General features: G+C 50.4%; 1 protein-coding gene across 1 annotated transcript in view; it reads left to right on the top strand.

The window, feature by feature from the left end:
• The window catches only part of RGS9 (regulator of G protein signaling 9), a 70931-nt gene extending 53407 nt beyond the window's left edge, over positions 1–17524 (top strand). The window contains exons 14-19 of the mRNA XM_024198328.2: positions 220–307; positions 1035–1173; positions 2069–2154; positions 5604–5721; positions 13032–13534; positions 17343–17524. Of these exons, the coding sequence (XP_024054096.1) occupies positions 220–307; positions 1035–1173; positions 2069–2154; positions 5604–5721; positions 13032–13534; positions 17343–17499 (1091 nt within the window). The 3' untranslated portion in view covers positions 17500–17524. The remainder of the gene's footprint in view (positions 1–219; positions 308–1034; positions 1174–2068; positions 2155–5603; positions 5722–13031; positions 13535–17342) is intronic.
• The last annotated feature ends 640 nt before the right edge of the window (positions 17525–18164 follow it).

The raw sequence follows: 18164 nt of genomic DNA on the forward strand, positions 1-18164 counted from the left end.
TTTTATATGCACTTAGGGTGAAATTCATCCTTGTGCAGAGAGCCATCAAAAAGCCTACGCCAAACAGAAGGCCTCAGGGTGACTGTCATAATCGGAGAGTTTCAGGCGCACAGCTAACAAATATTGAATCAAGTGAATTCAATTGAGGGTTTTTATTTCACTCAGCCGTCATTTTCTTTGTCCCTCTCCCACCCTTGTCACTGATCCCTCATTATTCAGGAGAGAACCTGGGGTTCTGGGAAGCCTGTGAGGACCTGAAGTATGGAGACCAATCCAAGGTCAAAGAAAAAGCAGAAGAAATTTACAAGTGAGTGTTAGGATGCCTTGGTTTTCAGTCCATCTTCCTGATGTGTCGCCATCCCCATCCTTGCCTTGTGTTGCTCTCCTCTAGGAAAAGTGGATTGCTGAGTATCTGCCAGGATTTCTTTTGGGAGCTGGCATGAAGCACGCATGTGGGATAGTCCTACTGGAGGAAGGAAGCCCCTTTAGATAAAGAAACCAAATGTTGTTTTATTATAAAGCAACTTTTCCCCTCCCCTATCCACCCAATGATTCATACAAGGGAGAGGGCGAGTCTTGCTGGGAGACAAAAGCTCTGGGTTCTGCCTAAGTCTTATTCTGTGATATTCAGCCTCCTCTATCCGGTCGGGAGAATGGGGATGGTATTATGTCCATACTTCTCATTAGTGTTATGAGGCATCATTAATTAATATTTGTGAAAGCGCTTGGAGCTTTCCGGATGAGAGGCTAACCCAAAGCCCATTGAAGTCTATGGAAAGACCCACACTGGGTTTTGGAGCAGGTCCTGAGTGCAAAATACTGTTAATACTGTAAATTGTGGCATCAAAGCATGTGATTGTAGGTGGTGCCTGAGGTGGTCATTCTGGCAAAAGGGAGGTTTACTACCCTAGGGTATGACCAAGAACCGGGGGTTAATTCTGGCTGGCAGTTGGAAGCACTTTTCGTTCCATCCGTGGAAGCAGAACAGTCTCGATTAGTTCTCACTTCATGAAATTGACTGTTTCTGGTTTCAGACTCTTCCTGGCTCCAGGGGCAAGGCGCTGGATTAACATTGATGGCACAACGATGGGCATCACAGTCAAAGGTCTCAAGCACCCTCATCGCTACGTTTTAGATGCTGCTCAAACTCATATTTATATGCTCATGAAAAAGGTTTGTCAATTGCTTACAAATCCGGAAGGCATCCCAGCTTGTCTGTGCCTTTCCGTGTCTCTGCATGCTGGCTGCTGGCGCTCCCAAGTGACCCCTATTTGAAAGGAGACAACTTGCTGCCCTGCAGTGGGAAAGAAATGGTACATGCCATCCCATTATAAGGCAACATGCTCTAGTTAGTGGATAGAACTCAGGGCTATGAGCTAGGAAGTCCCAAATTTGAATCTTAACTCTGGAGTTCTAGATGCCCACCCTATTCGGTATCTATCATTTTGCATCCTAGATCAAGTCAACATGTGGTAGGATGCACATTTGTATGGAGAAGCCTAAAGGAACTTAAGGGCAAATCAGGATCTTGAAGTACACTGCCATGACAGTGAGGGGAAATCTACACTGCAGTAAAAGAGCCCTGGCTGGCCCAGGTCAGCTGACCCAGGCTGGTGGGGTTCGGGCTGGAGGGCTAAAAACGGCAGTGTAGACGTTCCGGCTTGGGTTGGAGCCCAGGCTCTGAAACCCCACGAGAGGGGTGGGACTCAGAGCCCAGGTTCCAGGCCAAGCCCGAACATCTATTTTTAGCCCTGCAGCCCAAGCCCTGTGAGCCTGTGTCTGTGGACCCGGGCTCTGAGACTCGGGGCAGTGGGCTTTTTATTGCAGCGTAGACGTAGCCTAAAAGACCTTAGTCTTGAGCTAGGCTCATTAATCCGCTTTTCGTTCTGAATTCTACATCGGGGACTTTCCTGTCGGATGAGAAGCTGCTGGTTTTAATGAATAAGATCTGCTGGGCAAGACTTCCAATTTCTCAGCCTCATTGGCTCCTGAGCAGCTGCACTCAAAGATGATGTTAATTAGGCTGTTTGCAATCCATAACTACCGGTTTCCCTTTTCCCCCCAGTAGGACTCTTATGGTCGCTATTTAAAGTCTCCAATATACAAGGAGATGTTGGCCAAGGCCATTGTGCCCCAAGAGACAGTGAAGAAAAGGCAAGTAAATTGGGGTGTAATTGTGGGTTATGTGCTTTTTGATTGTACTGGGGATACAAAGCGCCTGAGTTTCAGCGAAATGACTGTGATTTAGACATTTGTTTAATTAAAGTGGATTTAAGTCTTGCTGATTACCCTGTTTGTGTGTGAACCCCGTGGAAACGGCTTGTGTGCAGTTCAGAGCCTAGCTGCAAGTGCTCAATCCTTTTTTGTCTATTGCGTCTGCATGGAAAGGCTGTGATTGCTGAGCTAATAATCACCCGCCCCCAGAGGGGTGCTGTACATCAGGCCCGAGAGAACCTACGCAGGGTTAAAGTGATCCCATCCAAAGCCCTCTGGGTTTTAAGGCGAGATGGGGTAACTATGTTGTGCTCCGTGGCACTTGGCATTCCTGTGGTGTTAGCGCTCACAGCCCTGCACTCAGGTAGCTGCTTACACCAGTGCAAAGCAGAGCAAAGTAATAGTGTCCGACACTCCCTTTTGCACTGGTGGGAAGGAACGGTGGCACAAGGTGCAAGGCACCGGAAAATCCGGCTCCACAAGACTGTTTCCAGATCAAATGCTGGCTTCTCGTATCAGCTGGCGCAGCAGTTTCAGGGACTTCAGGCAGCCTGGTTTAAGTACAGTCGTCTCATCAGGCCAGACTTGCCATGTCCGAGCCAAAAGGGGCGGCTGCTGCTGCCTCTGGGACAGGGAGCTCCTCTCTGTGCCCCTGACAGCCCGTAACCCAGCAAGTAAGGAGGAGGGGGTCTCACAAGCTCTGCTCTCATAGGGTCTGATCCAAAGCCCATTGAAGTCAATGGAAAGACTCCTGCTAACTTCAATGGGCTTTGGATGAGGTTGTTACTGGGGGCCACCACTCCCAATGGCAGGTCGTGTTAAGGCCATTGAGGAGCAGATACAGATGCCAGATTACCCCAGGCTTCAGGGACGTTGGGATCCCTGTCAGGAGATTGTGTCTCCTCTGCAGAGACACCAGCACTTGATTTGTTCTTGTGCCTTAGCTGTGCAGAATCCTGGTCCTGGGCTCTTCCAGATACTACTGCAATAGTAGATGATAATTGATCAGGATTCCCTCCCTCCCCACCTCAGCAGATGCAAGGTGCAGCTCTGTAACACGCCCAGCTGCCACCACTGTCTTGCTGCCGTGCCGCACATCCTGGAGAGGTCGCTTGTAATTCTGGCAAATGCATTCATGTTTGCAGCTAGCTGCTCCCGGGATGTAATATTCACACTTCAGACAGCATCCAGCATACGCTGAGAGAGAAAAACACATCCAAGGCTGCTTATTTGATACTTGTTTTCATTGTTGTGGATAATGGTTCCATCACGGAAAAGCAAAGGAAGTGGAGAGAGAGAGAGATCTGTGCGTCACAGAGGACATGAAAGCTCCTGTTTAAACAGCCAAAGAGGGTCATCAGAGCCCAATATGCCTTGCGAGTAGAGGTTAGCGAGGAGCCTTGCTCTAGGTCTGCTCAGGGTGGTGTAAGGTGAAACTGCTCAGGAAGGGAGGGAAGTAATTTGCAGCCAAACTGGCAGTGCATTTCACTACAGAAAGCGTTTAGGGCAGGGTTTGAGCATTGGTCTAATGGGGTTTCTCCACCTTTTTGATACCAGGGACTGGCTTGCTGCCTTCCTAAGCTGTGTCAGGGAGATCTCAGGGACCAGCGCCGGTCCACGGACCGATTGTTGAGAAACACTGATAACTGCCCCCACTGAAGTCAATGGCAAAGTGCCCACTGACGTCACTAGCAGTTAGGCCAATGTAGAGAGCACTTGTAAAAATCTCACCCATCATTCCCATCCCTTCTAGCACATGTTTGATGATTAGGGACATAATGGCCCTGATCCTAATCCCATTGAGGTCAGTGGCACAACTCCCATTGACCTCAGTGGTTCAGGCTCAGTGTTAGTTACCTTCTGATGTGTATAATGAAGGGGTAGTTTGCTACGCCCATATCTGGGACTAGGAGCAAGGACCCTTTTGTTCTGCTGGCAGCTCTGCAACTGATTTGTGTGGCTTCAGTCCATTCACTGAGACCATGTTTGCTTTTAAAATGTGCACGCTTCATACACCTCTTACTTTGCACATGCATTTGCCTAATTGGCACAGTGGTGGAAATGGCGCGTATACTAATGCACGTTCACAAATCAGACTCTTTGTCTCTCTGTATCTCAACATATCCTTCTGTGAAATGGGTATTATGTCACCTGTCTCCTAGGGCTGGTAGAATTCATAACCAGCTGCTGTTTGAAAGCGCCTTGAGATCCTTAGCTGAAAGATGCGATCAAAGTGTCCAGTATCAGCATCATATGTTTTCTCATACATGCACCGCCTTTGTTCAGACGCTGTGACAGGAGCCCACACGCACATCTAATGCATAGCCTCAGGGATTTAATTGAATGGGCTGTTTCTGTAATTGGTATTTCTTCTCTACCTGGGGCCATCTGGATGCTCAGGGATTTCAGCCCAGGCGCTTCTTGCTCAGCAAATTGCTGTGTTATTTACTGTGTATCGAAAACACGTCTGTTACTTTGGAATAATTGGCACCAGCCCAGGGAAATTTGGGGGTTATTGTTGGACTCGGGTTGGTGTCGGAATTTAGGTGTTTCTGTATCCAGTGTCCTCTCTAAGAGATTCTAAATGAGACAGGAGAGGGGGCTTGCTACTATTTTACAGCCATTTTCCTTGGTTAGGGACAGATTCTGCCACCTTTATTCGTGATAAGTCAGACCTTCCTGTGCAGATAGTTCCACTGATTTCAGTGTGAACTCAGAGTGATTACGGGTGCCAGAACTGGGCCCTCATTGATAGAGCTGGACAAAATATTCCCAGCATAATTTGAAATCCGTGACATTTGAGCAGTTTGGCCGATTCAAACCTGGTCCCATTTTCATGACATCTTCATGGCACTGTGGAGCCTTTCCCAGCTAAGGGGTTTACATGAAGCGTCTTAATCCTGCACAATCTCATCATCACGTTACTGCTTGTATGAAATTTCATAACAACGGAACATCTGGGCGGCGTGAAAACGGGCCGGGAGGACGAATGTACAGGAAATGCCACGGGAAAAGTCTGCTCAGTGCATCCTGCGGCTGAACTGCCCTGGCATCGGTGGGGCGATTTTTGCATCATCGTTTGCAATGTTTGCAGCATCGGGGATTGAGTCTGTGGCCCAGCCTGGCTCCTGAAGAAGCTAAGGGGAGTTAATTGTGGCAGGGCCTGGCCCTTGGGCTGGGTTCTGCTGAGATGTCTGGAATGTGAGTCTGTAGCAAGCACATTCTGCACCCTGGGTTAAGCAGGTCGTTTGCTCCAAATGGAGGACACTAACAACCCCCCTCCCTCCACGCAGGTTCCTTGGGCTTTTGGTGACAGGGACCCATTTTCTGGTCAGTTTTGCCTCTGTCCCCCAGTAACTCCCTGCTTCTCTCTCTCTCTCTGTGCTTAGTTCCAGTTTCCCATTCGCACGCCGTCACCTCCGCTCCAGCCCCAGCCCCGTCATCCTGAGGCAGCAGGAAGAAGAGGCCAAGGCCAAAGAAGCAGCAACAAACGTGGATATTACCCAGGTTATGAGCAAGCTGGACCGTAGGAGCCAGCTCAAGCAGGAGCCTCCTAAGTAGGCTCCAGATCCTTGTCTAGGGCACAAAGCAGGGGAAAGACAAGACAAGGGGCTGCTGGCAAGGCCGGTGCTGAGATTCCTGCCCCCCACCTGCAGGTGTCAGTGCTGCTTTACCTTTCCAGACCCCTTCCTCCCTGCAGCCTGCTTCCGGCAGGTTGCCATGGCACCTAGCAGCAGCTGTCACGTCACAGGCACGGCAATGCTGCTAGAGTCAGAAAGCCGGCTGTGTCCGAATCGCATTGTGGGTCCCATGCGATGTGCTCCTTTTACAAGTCCGGGAAGGGATGTTTTATAACTGCCCCAAACCTTGCCCAGGATCCAAAACTCCCATCTGTGTCATCTTAAATCCCTGCCTGCGACCCAGAGAACTCGGATCGTGATTCTGTTACGATGCCCAAGGCAGCGTAGCACTCAGCTCCTTCTCCTGTCCCCGTCCTCTGGGTCAGGTGGGGCAGAGCCACCCCACCCCAGGGGGAGCACAAGAAGGTCCATCACCTCTTGGCGCTCTCAGGCATGCTGTGGGAGCATGCCCACCGCTAGTACCCCAAGCACTGCTCTGTGCAGCTTGCCAGCTCTGCTTCGGGTGTCTTGCACCCATGTGGCAATAGGAGGGAGCACATGGAGGCTGTAGTTGTGCTCAGCTGCTGTGCAGAAGGATGGGGTGGATGCCTGGTGGGAGCAGCAAGGTTAACATTTCCAAAGGCACCTAGGCGGTTTGGATGCCCTACTCATTTTAATGGTAATTGGGCCCCCATATTCCCTAGGCAGCTTTGAAGATCTCAGCCTAGAGGTGGTTAGCAGTGAGAGCGATTTCTCCTTGTCCCTCAGGAACTCACCCATGTAATGAGTTATGCATGGGCCTGGAGGGAAGAGCAGCCTCCTGCTAGGACAGACGGGTGGAAGAGCAGTGCCTTGCTCCTGATGGGTTTCCTTTAGCAAACCCTGTCTTGCTCTTGTCTTGTCTTTGCCCTGCGATGCTCTTTCCCCTTGTTAAAAATGAACAAACCTCAGCTTCCAGTGGGCATCCCGGCTTGTAGCCCAGTGGCCCAGAAGCCGCTGTGATCGAGAGAGGTCAGAAGGGCTGATTCAGCCCCTAGTGTAATAAAATACTCTCCTGTTCCTTTTTAGAGGGGATGGGGAGTGGAAATTACTTCCTGAAACCTAAACCCTCCAGTTAGGTACAAAGCACAATTCAGGGAGATACCCAACCTGTCTGGGAAGCCCCTGGGGCTGGACCAGCCAAGGTCACCAGGACACGATGGGATTTGTGGAAAACCCAGGGGCGGAAGGTAAAGAAGTTTCCTCCTCCTTCAGAATTTAGGGGATGCTGGGGGATGGGCAAACGTTGAGGCTCAGAAAACGTTTTAATCCTTTCGGTCTTGCTCATCCACTGCTCTCGCTGGGATGATTTTACTGGAGGCAGCGAGAGCAGGATGTGGCTGGCAACAGGGCTGAGGTGCAGTGGAGGTGAAGAATCCCAGAAGCAGTTTCTCCTCTTTATCTGGACATGAGTTTCAGCCTTTCTGCACTGGGGGCAGAGCCATGCCAGCGCCTTGCAGCTGTACACTGGTTCAGTAGCCAGTGTAGTTCAGCTCCCAGAGCATTTGTCATGTTGTGCGGTGGTGCATTTCAGAGAGACGCCATCCGTACCATGTAAGGGTTTGGAGCTGTGAGCTGGGGAGCCTCCGACATTCCCCGTTATCACCTTGGGCCACTCTGTGAGGTCCCAAACTCTTGCAAGTTGATGGGAGCTGGTGCACCTTTGTTCCACCCAGGACTCTGTCTCTGAGACAGCAGCCAGTTCTAATGTCCTGGGCAGTGGGGGGAGGGAGAAGGCGAAGGGAAGTCCTTCCATCTCTCACACGCATTGCTTCAATTCTGGGCTGCTTCTTTCTTTTACTGTTACCCCCCACTCCTCCCATAGAGATGCCCTCACCAGTCAGTTAGAACAACGAAGGCCTCCCATGAGGTTGGAATCCCATCGGCAGTCAGGGGCTAACAGTGGGCATAGAGAACCCTGTCCTTGGAGGCACCTCATTGACCTTCCCAGGAAAAGCCAGGTTCCACTCAGCCTAGGGGAGTTAGGCACACAAATCCCATTCTTAATGACATGACTCCATTAGGCTCCTTTAAAAATCCTAGCTCGAGAGTCCAGATTGTGCCAGGTTCTGCTCCCACTCTAGCCTATACCGTCACCATTCTGCTGCAGCCCCTTTCTGAACTGTGGTCAGATCCCATTACATTTGTCCAGTCCTCGTTTCCTCCCGGGCATAGGTCAGAATGTGCCGAACGTGCACATCAGAACATGCTAGAGTGCCGCCTTTGGCATGGTAGGTAAGAAACTTACAGGTAAGAACAAACTTTTGTTGTAATGGGAACATGCAGCGTTAGAAGAATAATGATTAAACCCCCCAAGGGTTTTGGAAGGGATATAAATGGTCATGCATCAGGGTATATGCCAGCCTCCAACTAATAGGGGTCAGGAAGAACCAGACCTGGGGGACAGGTTACTCCCCATCTGCCTCCTACAGGATTTCTTGCACCTTCCTCTGAAGCAGCTGGTACTGGCTGTTATTGGAGACAGGATACTGGGCTCGATGGACTGCTTGTCTGATCCAGTCTGGCCGTCCCTGTGTCCCATTCTGGTATCACTGTAAAATGAGAGGAGCTCCTCTTCTAACATATGGTTAGGGTGCAGGAGGCTCTCGAGTAGGGTGACCAGATGTCCCGATTTTATAGGGACAGTCCTGATTTTTGGGTCTTTTTCTTGTATAGGCTCCTATAAACCCCCACTCCCGTCCCGGTTTTTCACACTTGCTGTCTGGTCACCCTACTCCTGAGCTGCGCTAACATAATGACAGCTAGGTCTTCCTGGAGGAGTTGAAACAACATGTGGTATGTTTGGTTTGTTCACTCTGATTTGGATGCCTGCCTGTTAAAGCTCTGCTCTTGCTCCTGTTGAAGTCAATGGCATTATCCCCATTGCTTTTAGTGGGAGCGGGAGCAGGCGTTACATTCTCAAACGTATCCCACACTTGGCAGGGTCAGTTCTGCAAGGTGCTGGGCACTGTCAGCCACTCTCCACTTACATGGTTATTGAGGGCACTCTGCAGTTAGCAGGGTCAGTCCGAGGCAATGTGGGATCTCCTGTAAGCTTATGGACAGCTAAGGGAAACCAAGGACCATGTGAGCTCTATAGTCTCTCTATAGGTTGTACTATACCTAGCACAATGGGTCCCTGATACATGATTGGGGCTCCTAGATGCTGTCATAACACAAATAATAAAATAGGTTCCAGTCAGTCGGCTTAATGAATCGATTTTAGTTCTCACCTCCATTGACTGGTTTCCCCAGATTTTATCTAAGTCCCAACACTGCCCAGCCATCATTTCTACCCTGCAATCAGAGGTGTGACTGCAGCCCGGGTAGACAGAGGTGTAGCTAGCGCCAACAACAGCAGCAGGGAAGGCACAGCAGTAGGGGCAGCAGCATGGGCTTGCTGCTTGCATCTGTACCCAAGGTCCTAGGTGGGCCTGACCAGCCCACGTTGCTGCAGCTTCACTGCGTCGATATGTGCTTCAGTCACACCTCTGATGCAGCGTAGGCAGACCCTGTGAGTGTGAAACATCTACCCAGGACTGGCAAGATCATGACCAAATACCAGCACTCTTAGAAGTAAGCTCATTTTTGGTGCCCCGTCTCACACTGTATTCCATTTGTAGCTGGCTGCGTTCACCCCTTGCTCTTCATCTTCTCTGAGTAGGCCTGTTTATCGGCCATCCCCCTCAGCATGCTATGAATTGAACTTCACTCCGAATCTGCCATTGGATTTCGTGTCCATTGGATTTCATTGCATTCCAATGGATCTCCATTGATTTTTAGCCATCATTTCTTTGTTTTATTTGCTTTAGCTCATCTGTCTAATAAAAGTGTATGTAGAAAATGGAAAAGACCATTGTGTTTGTCCTTCATTGTGTTGTCTCTTTGCATGTGTGTATTTACTTTTTGTGCTGCTGCTTTTAACATTTTGGTTTAAACAGTTGAGCATCTTTTTATTTCTGCTGGTAGAGACCTTATGGTAAAGCCATGCCTTGGAGAAGCCTGAAATGCATCATCTAGGATAAAACCATTGGCAAATTATCCTTCTGAGCCTGTGTAACCCACAGGTGAGGGTGCACACTCGGTCTCCCATGGAGGTCACAAGACTGTTACAGCCGCAGCTAGACAGCCTTGGTGCTTGTGCTTCATAGTTTTGGAGGTCCCTGGGTCAGTCCTTGAGGAGTCAGCCAAGATGGCGTCCATCACACATGCACCTTCAAGTCAGATCTTAGCCTGGTTATGCCATCCATAACCAAAGTCCCGCCCTCACTACATGCTTTAACCATGTTGTAATGGATTCGGGGGCTAACCGGGTTGTCACTAGATACGCTCCCCAGTTGTAACTAGCAACAACAGAGCCTTATAGTCTCCCAGAACTCCCTGCTTACAACTAATCTCTTTTTAATGAATTAGGTAAGATGAGCTCCCTTATAACAATCTGCCTGGTAACCGTGGCCCAGTCCAGCGGTTGTTGAAGCCAATAGGAATCTTTCCAGTGACTTCAGTGGATTCTCGATCAGGCCCCAGGTCCCCTCTAGCTCCCCCTTTTGGTACATCAGTGTATATGCTTCAGAGTAACTCTGTCCAAGTCTCTGAAATGCTGAGATATTCCGACTCTCTAGAGAGCGATGATTTCGCAAAGGCAGATTGGGATCTGGAGCCCCATCATCTGGCTCATCCATTCTTCCTGCTAGCTCATGGAGACAGACCTTTACACCCTCACTGAACTCCCTACTGCTGCTCTGATTCTGTGAGCACCTCCACGCCTCACCGTCCCTAAGGCCCGTCCTGTGGCATGAAATGAATCCATCATTCATTCTTGTTCCGGCCTAAGCATTGCCCTTATACGTGCAGCCACGGCCTGTTCTGTGCAATCCCAGCTATGCTTACAGATGGCCATATCAGCATGTAAGGGAAAGAAAGAAGAGATGACTTCTTCAATACCTCATTCCCCTGGAGATCTGCCATCTTCAAGGCCAATGGGAGGGAGTTCGGTGGATGGAAGCATCTGCATAGCTAGGATAGCGCTAGTTCTTCTCAGTGCAGCTCAAAGCAACAAGTTTAGAGTTCCCCAAAGTCTGACTGAGCCAGAGGAGAGAGGTCATGGAGGGGACAGCTCCTGCTTGTCAGAAAGCCCTCAAAGCATCCCACCCAACCTATCCTGAATGCGGGAGGAGAATCCCTCACATCGTGGGGTGTCATGAATCAGGTTTGCTCATGACAATCAGGTTTGAAAAGCTGTATTCGGTGGCATGGTGGCAGCGGCATTTGTCAGGGAATTGTATCTTTCTTTTTTTTTTTTTTAGTCCTCCGTCCTTTGTTCTTCAAGGAGGTTCAATCCCTATTCTCTCTTGCCCGCTCTTTCTTATATTAACAAACATAAGAAAAGATAATAAGAGTAGTTGATCTGATGGTGTGGAAGCCCACCACAGGCAACAAGGTAGAACAAAACTCTGCATCTGGCTTCCCTCTGGCTCTTTGATGCAGGGGCAGACAGGCGGGGATTGTCCTGTCCCAAGTGCACAGTGCTTTGGGGGGAGGATGCTCTGAAGATAACACCAAGTTGTATCCTTTGGAGAGGAGAGTCAGAGTTTGGAGTGAAGAAAAGCTGGCAGCTCTCCTGTGCAGCTAAGATTTGGCTGAGCTGACAGGACAAAGCAAAGGCAACTTGCATTAACAATACTGCAATGATCTAGGGGACTGGTCCAGGGGTAGGGCAGGTGACTGGGAATCAGGAGATGTAGGTTCTGATCCTGGACAAGTCACATCTCTATGCTTCATTTTACCCAGCTCTATAAAGGGGATAATGATACTCACCCGCCTTTGCAAAGCCATTTGTGAGCTTGGGGTGAAAAGTGATAGATCAGAGCTGAGTTAGCTGCCCTAAGGCCCTGCAAAAGGCAGTGAGAGATGGGTCTCAAGGCAATCCCCCAGCTCAGCACTCTGGAATGTCTAGACCCACACGTGGATACGTTTCTTGCCGTCCGGGCCCATCTTGTTAGAGGTGAGCTCAAGCTTCAAAAGTCTGGGTCTGGATTCAAACTTTCCTCCAAGCTCGGTGTGTTCTTGGTGGGATTTTGGCTCAGACCATTATTAATGGCCCGTGAAATGCAGGCACTGATCCAGGTCCAAATTCCTCCAGGGTGCATTGGGGTTGCAGTGAGTTTGGGCCACTCCTGTGGAAGCAGTTTCCAGCGCTGGTTTGGTGGAGCTACCGTGATGGTTTGACCCAGCTGCCACCATCTCTCGTTTGTTCTGCTCCTTTCCCTTCCCTCCTTTTCTCCTGGGTTATTTCCCCTCCTTTTAATTTTCTGTCCAGTCTCTCTCTTTTGTTCTCCATATTTTTCCTTTCCTTTGCTCTGCCCTCTAGCTGCTCCCTTTCTCAATTCCCTCACGGCCCCATGGACTCCATGCTGCTCAGCTAGGGATGCCCCTTGGTGGCTGTAGGAGCAGACAGCAGCTTGAACCAGCAGACAGGAGCCTCTTTGAGGGGACACATCCGGGGTCAGGTAGCGCTTCTCCTCTCCACCCATGGCCTAGTCAGAGGCCCTCCATGTGGGGAAATTCTAGCCTATGTGTTCATCAGCCTCACCTACAATACGGGCCACAAGCTGTCAACCTGATTCGCCATCCAAGTCTTCGCTCTCTGGAGTGTTGTTATTAATAATCCTCAGCATTTCTATGGCACGGTAGATGTGCCAGGGGTAATTCAGTGCCAGGCAGATAAATTGGTTCCTGCTGTTATGGATCTGACAACCACCATTACTATGTACATCCTGCAGGGATGCCAGGTCCTGCAGATCCAAGAACACAAGCCTCTATCATTTGAGCTAAGAGAGAGCTCTTCCAGCAGCTATCAGTAGTGGGTCCCTTAGCCTATCTCAGGGCCAGTCACTAGAGGGCACCATCACACAGTCTCTCATATACACAGTCTACCTACCTACCTTTTGAGGTATTTACCTGCCCCACATTGCTGTGATCTCTGAGCTCCAGTAAACTATATATCCCCCAAAATGCTCGTAATCTCTCACTTGCCTTCTCCGGGGGAATTATTTCCAGTTGGTAGCTAGAGGGAGGGTTTTGGGGCTTGGTGTTGTGTATCCCATGACTAGCAGGCAGCTTTTCCTGCTCTAAAATGTCTCCTTTTCTTCTCTGCAGTTGTGTCAGTTCACTGCTCCGGTCCCTCACCTGGCTGTGTACACCGGTACCTCTGTTCCTTCATCTCCATCAACTCCGCACCCCTCCTGCCACATCCCAAACAACCTGCCTTCCCAATCCCCTGGACACATCACTCTGCCAAACAGCACTGTCTGCCCCTCACCCATTAGCGTAGCCCTGGACAGCACCCCCTGCTTGGAGAGGAAGTGGGAAGCCAATGAATCTAACACTAACCACTTTCCTTCTATCACTGAGAGCACAGAGATTTCCATGGACTCTGAATCAGGCACTTGCAACAGCCAGGTGCCGGGGAACATGGAAGCCAAGGTGCCTCCCAAATCCCGGACGACCTTGTCCTTCAGCAGGTTCTTGAAACGGGGATGTTTAAACTCACCGGTGTTTGCCACTCTCTCGCCGAAGTGCCCGGCTGTCACCCACGGAAAGGTCCAGCCACTGGATGACCTGGAACAACAACTGCAGCAGAAGTCCAAAAAAGTGACCAAGTAAGTACCCCTGTGGTGTGTGAAGGAACTCAGCTCTGAGTGATTACAGGCATCCAGCTTGGGTGAGAGGGACTCCCAGGTAGTGGTGTGCACCTCGCTAGCCATGCTCTTTCCGCCTAATTATATGTTGCTCTCTGGCACCATGAAGGGGCCTCCCATGGGGCAGACATGGCCCCCTGAGAACATCTGGGTGGGCCAGGTGCAGAGAGGGAGATGGACAGAGCTCACAGGTCTACAGCTATACTCTCAAGAGAACGGGATTGCGAGAAGTAGGGTATAAATTAGCACAGCTCTGAGATGGCTCTAACACTAGGGGCACTGAAGAGTCTCCGAACATGGGGCGTGCGAAGGTGGCTTACCACCCCGCCCACCCCCTCCGGCACCGCACTCAGCGCAGGGCCAGAGTAACTGAGAATGGCGCTCTCTGTCTCTCACCGACGAGTGGAAGAGCCCTGAGAAGTCAGAGGGTCTTGCCAAGATGCCTACAACTTCTGAAAAGCTCTTCAACTTGTCAGAATTTTCAAATAAGGAGACGGGGGAAGGGAAAGAGGGAAATACCCAGCAGGCAAACGCCCCCTCCCCCAACACCACCAGCCTTTGGGGCAGGCTCTCAGCGACGACGATCGCCGGAGGCTGCAGCTGGTGAGCCCCGGGGGGTAGACCCCCAAGCTCAGTGGTGGGAGGAAGGGCAGAGATCTCTTCCAGCGTTTCCCAAGCCCCCAGCTCTTGCTTAACTTCTATAGCTAGGCCCGGCCTGCTGTGCCTAAACCAGTTTCACACCTGCTCCCAGACACCTGTCCATTGTGTGCGTGAAACCATTCATCTCCTCTGCTCTTTGGGCCAACAGGAAGCTTGCAGATGGGGTGGGCATGGGGATGACACCCCAACCCTGTAGAGACAAGCTAGGAACCAGCCAGAGGAACAACACACACATTAGCTAACAGAGCAGCCCCCGTTTCCCTTTCAGCCCAGGGATAGGGAGGCTGCAATACAGCATTTCTGCCACCACCTGCTGGTGTGGGAGGCTACAGATGAGCCTCACCTGCAGGCCCTGCTGCCTTCCCCTCGAGCCGGTCTGGATTCAGAGCTAGCCCTGCAGGGCAGCAGCCCCCAAGGTAAGCCAGTGCCCGGGGCCCGTAGCTCTGCAAGGGAGGGGGTAACTCAGCAATATCGCTCACTTTCCCTGCCCTGTGCCCTCCTGCCCTGCATTACGTGGGCTGCAAATCCCCATGTCAGCCTGCTGCTTGCAATGCTCCTGGGGGGCCCTGTTGACAGGGCTGCACAGAGGGTTTTTTTTGGGGGGGTGGCTGGGACCAAATCTGAAATGGAGCCTCCCCTCACCCCCCCCCTTCTAAAAGCCTTACCACTGAGGGGAGCACTGGAGGAGAGGGGGTATTGCAGAGTGAGCTGTGTGGGTTACACCTGCGCCTGTAGCGGTGGCTTGGCTCCTATCCCATGGGGCTGGGCTCATCTCCTGCCTGGGGGTTGAGACCTGGCTCACAGAGCCGTGACTCAGGTTTGGGCCAACTGCCCTCCGTTGTGACAGAGGGGCGCTGTGACCCCATCTGGCTTGGTTTGGGGCCCTGTCAAAGGGTTCCTTTTGCCCCCCGGGCTGCCCTCAGCAGGGAGCGCATGGGAGTTTGGTTTGGCAGGATTTGTGTCCATGAGAACGAGCTGCCTGGGTTATTGTATTTCTGAGGCTCCCTGCACCCCAGTGCCTGAGCGTGTTTGACATACCCTACCCCTTCCTCAGTGTCGTCGTCTTTCCCCCTCCTCACCTCCCTCAGACCCAGCTGTATCTGGGGATGTAGCCAGGGATCTTCCAACCCTCCGCTCGGCCCAGGCCTGCACAAGAGATGGGGAGTTTGGCTCGGGCTCAGTGGTTAGGGCTTTCGCCTAGGATTTAGGAGACCTGGCTTCAATTCCCTGCTCCGCTACAGACTCCCTGGGTAACGTTGGGCAAGTCCCTTAGCATCTGTCCCCACCTGTAAAACAAGGATAATATTGCCTCCTTACCTGCTGTGAGGATAAATCCTGTTTCCCCATGGCCCAAATGGGTAGCCCATATTCAGGGCCTTGCTGGGCTGTTTCTATTAGGAGAAGAAATTAATTATGAGTCAGGTTTTGGTGCAATCCTGTTTATTTACAAAGAATGTGGACACAGCCCTGTTTCCCTGACCACAGTAGAAACAAACAGCAGCAGGCAGTTTCCTGGCTCACAGTTTCCAAGCCTGCCTCTCCAGCCAGTCCTTTGTCCCACAGAGCTCTGTCTCTGCTCCCTCTCAGGGCTGCCTTCATGACTGCTTCTCTCACTGTCTCCTGGCTTTCGGGTTCCTTTCACCCACACACAGCTGCCAACCGGTAATAGCTCCAGCCCCCGTGTTTGCAATCAGTCTCCAGGGAAACACCTCAGCCCCCAGGGTTTAGCCTTGCTGTGCTGGTCCGTGCCTTGTGCGGTGGCTTCTATTGTGTCAGCTATCACTAAACAACGGACACTTAATTTCTCCTTCATTAATCCAGCACACGAGTGCTTAGACTTCACCCAGATCTGTGACTGGTGGCAGCCATTCGCATCTTCCAACAGAGCAAAACCATTAAAGATTGTGAGGTGCACAGATACTGTGACGATGGAGGGCATACGAGTATGATAGACAAATAGAGCTGCAGGGACTGATGGTGAGGGAGGGAGGCTGCTGACATACACACATTGAGCCTCCTCGGAGTCTGTATCCTTCCCGGTCATCTTACCTCATGCAGGTCTCTCCGAGCTAATGTGTTTTCCTGCAAGAAGAACTGGGACTCAGGCCCACAAAGGGATTTTTTTTTTACAGTCTAATTGAAAACCACAGCTCAGGAGAGCTTGTTTGGTTTTTGTGCTGCCTGTCTCCAGGCACAGTCGATCTTCAAATGATGCCTTTGTCCTGGTGTGAGCACTTTGTTCTTGTGCTGAATGGCCACCTTGACAATAGGCAGAGAGGGTGGCAGCACTGCTGGAAAGATCCAGCACTGGTTGTTGCCCTTAAAGACATTAGTGGGTAATGTCAGAGCAGTCTAGCAAGTAGGCCTTCCAAATCTGACTTCTCAGACTCCGCTGAATTTCCAAATGCACTCCTATGGCTTTGGTTCCAACACCAGAAGGAGTCTTTCCCCAGATCTGGTTCAGATGTGGCCCACGGAGGTGGAAGAACAGATCACAAGATGGGGGGAACCTTGTGAGGTGATCTCAAGAGTTCCACCATTTGGGGTCAAAATAGTACAACACCAGCCTATGACCCAAGAGGTGTTGGCCTGGAGATTCCATCACCCTCACGCCTTAGCCCTGGTTCCTCTCCTAGTCTAAAATTAATCCAAATGGAAAGCCCTCCCCTGCCACTTTTAGGTCTATCTCTGCTCCTGACCAGGTAACTGAGCCTAAACTGCAAAAACAGATGCACAAATTCAAGACCTCTTAATTCACTTGGCTGTGGAACAGTGGCACTCAGCACTTTTGCTTCAGTGGGGTTGGTATATGTATTCTCCCCTCTTCGAGCCACATGGTTTGAGCATTGGCCTGCTAAACCCAAGGTTGTGAGTTCAATCCTTGAGGGGGCCATTTAGGAAACTGGGGTAAAAATCTGTCTGGGGATTGGTCCTGCCTTGAGCAGGGGGTTGGACTAGATGACCTCCTGAGGTCCCTTCCAACCCTGATATTCTATGATTCTATGAAATAGAAAAACTCAAAGCCAAACTCCATGCTGCGCGTTGGTTGTCTTCAGAAAGCACTTCAGAAAGTGCCTTGTGTATGACGAGTTTTCATTTTACAACACAGCTTCTTCCAGATAAAAGTGGATATTCCTCTAGAGAGCAGAATCTACCCAATAGACTCTGAGGAGGAAGAGGAGGACTGCCCCCGGGCATGTAAGGACTCTGTGAAGGAAGTTATCTGCCCTTGGGAGAACTTTACAGAACAAGGGAAAGCTGGATAACAAGCAACTCTTAAGGCAGACAGGATGTGACCTACTTATAAATGGATGTTTTCTTTCCAGGCCCTGACTCTGCAAGGTTCACCACGTACAGTTCAATATATGAACCATGCTGCTAAAAAAGTGCATTAGAATTATGCTTCAGCGTCAAAGAGGCTCAAACCACCCTGGTTATGAGTAATAGACCCAGTTGCGCACATCTGTGTGTAATTCGGGAACTCTAAGTGTCTCCTGACCTATTTTCCTTCATATCTTTAGAAAGTCAGACTCATCTGTTACTGACTTTTTGATAAATGAACCTTATTTGCTGCCTTATAGCTGATAAAAATATGTCCTCGGAAATACTCTCTCACATGTAAGTAGTTTCTTGATCCTGAGGTGTTAGTAAGTGCTGTGCTGGTGAAATGTAATTGTCTTGAAGGCCTTTCTAAGACTGGAATTCAGACTTTAAGCATCTCCAAAGTTTGGGTGTCTTTGGAATCTGGGTTTGAGTTCAGGCCCATCTCTAATTATTAACAGCTTTGAATTTTAAAGCAATGTAACTTGAAGGCATCTGATGGCTGGGGATGGGGGGGAAATCTAAGCTCAGACATCCTCATGGGACAACTGTAAGGTAGATGGATTGGCATAACCCACTAGCCAACAACAAAAGTGAACCCCACAGAAAA

The sequence above is a fragment of the Terrapene carolina genome, unplaced genomic scaffold (genome assembly GCF_002925995.2).
Source record: "Terrapene carolina triunguis isolate 2854851 unplaced genomic scaffold, T_m_triunguis-2.0 Scaffold192, whole genome shotgun sequence".
NCBI lineage: Eukaryota > Metazoa > Chordata > Testudines > Emydidae > Terrapene > Terrapene triunguis.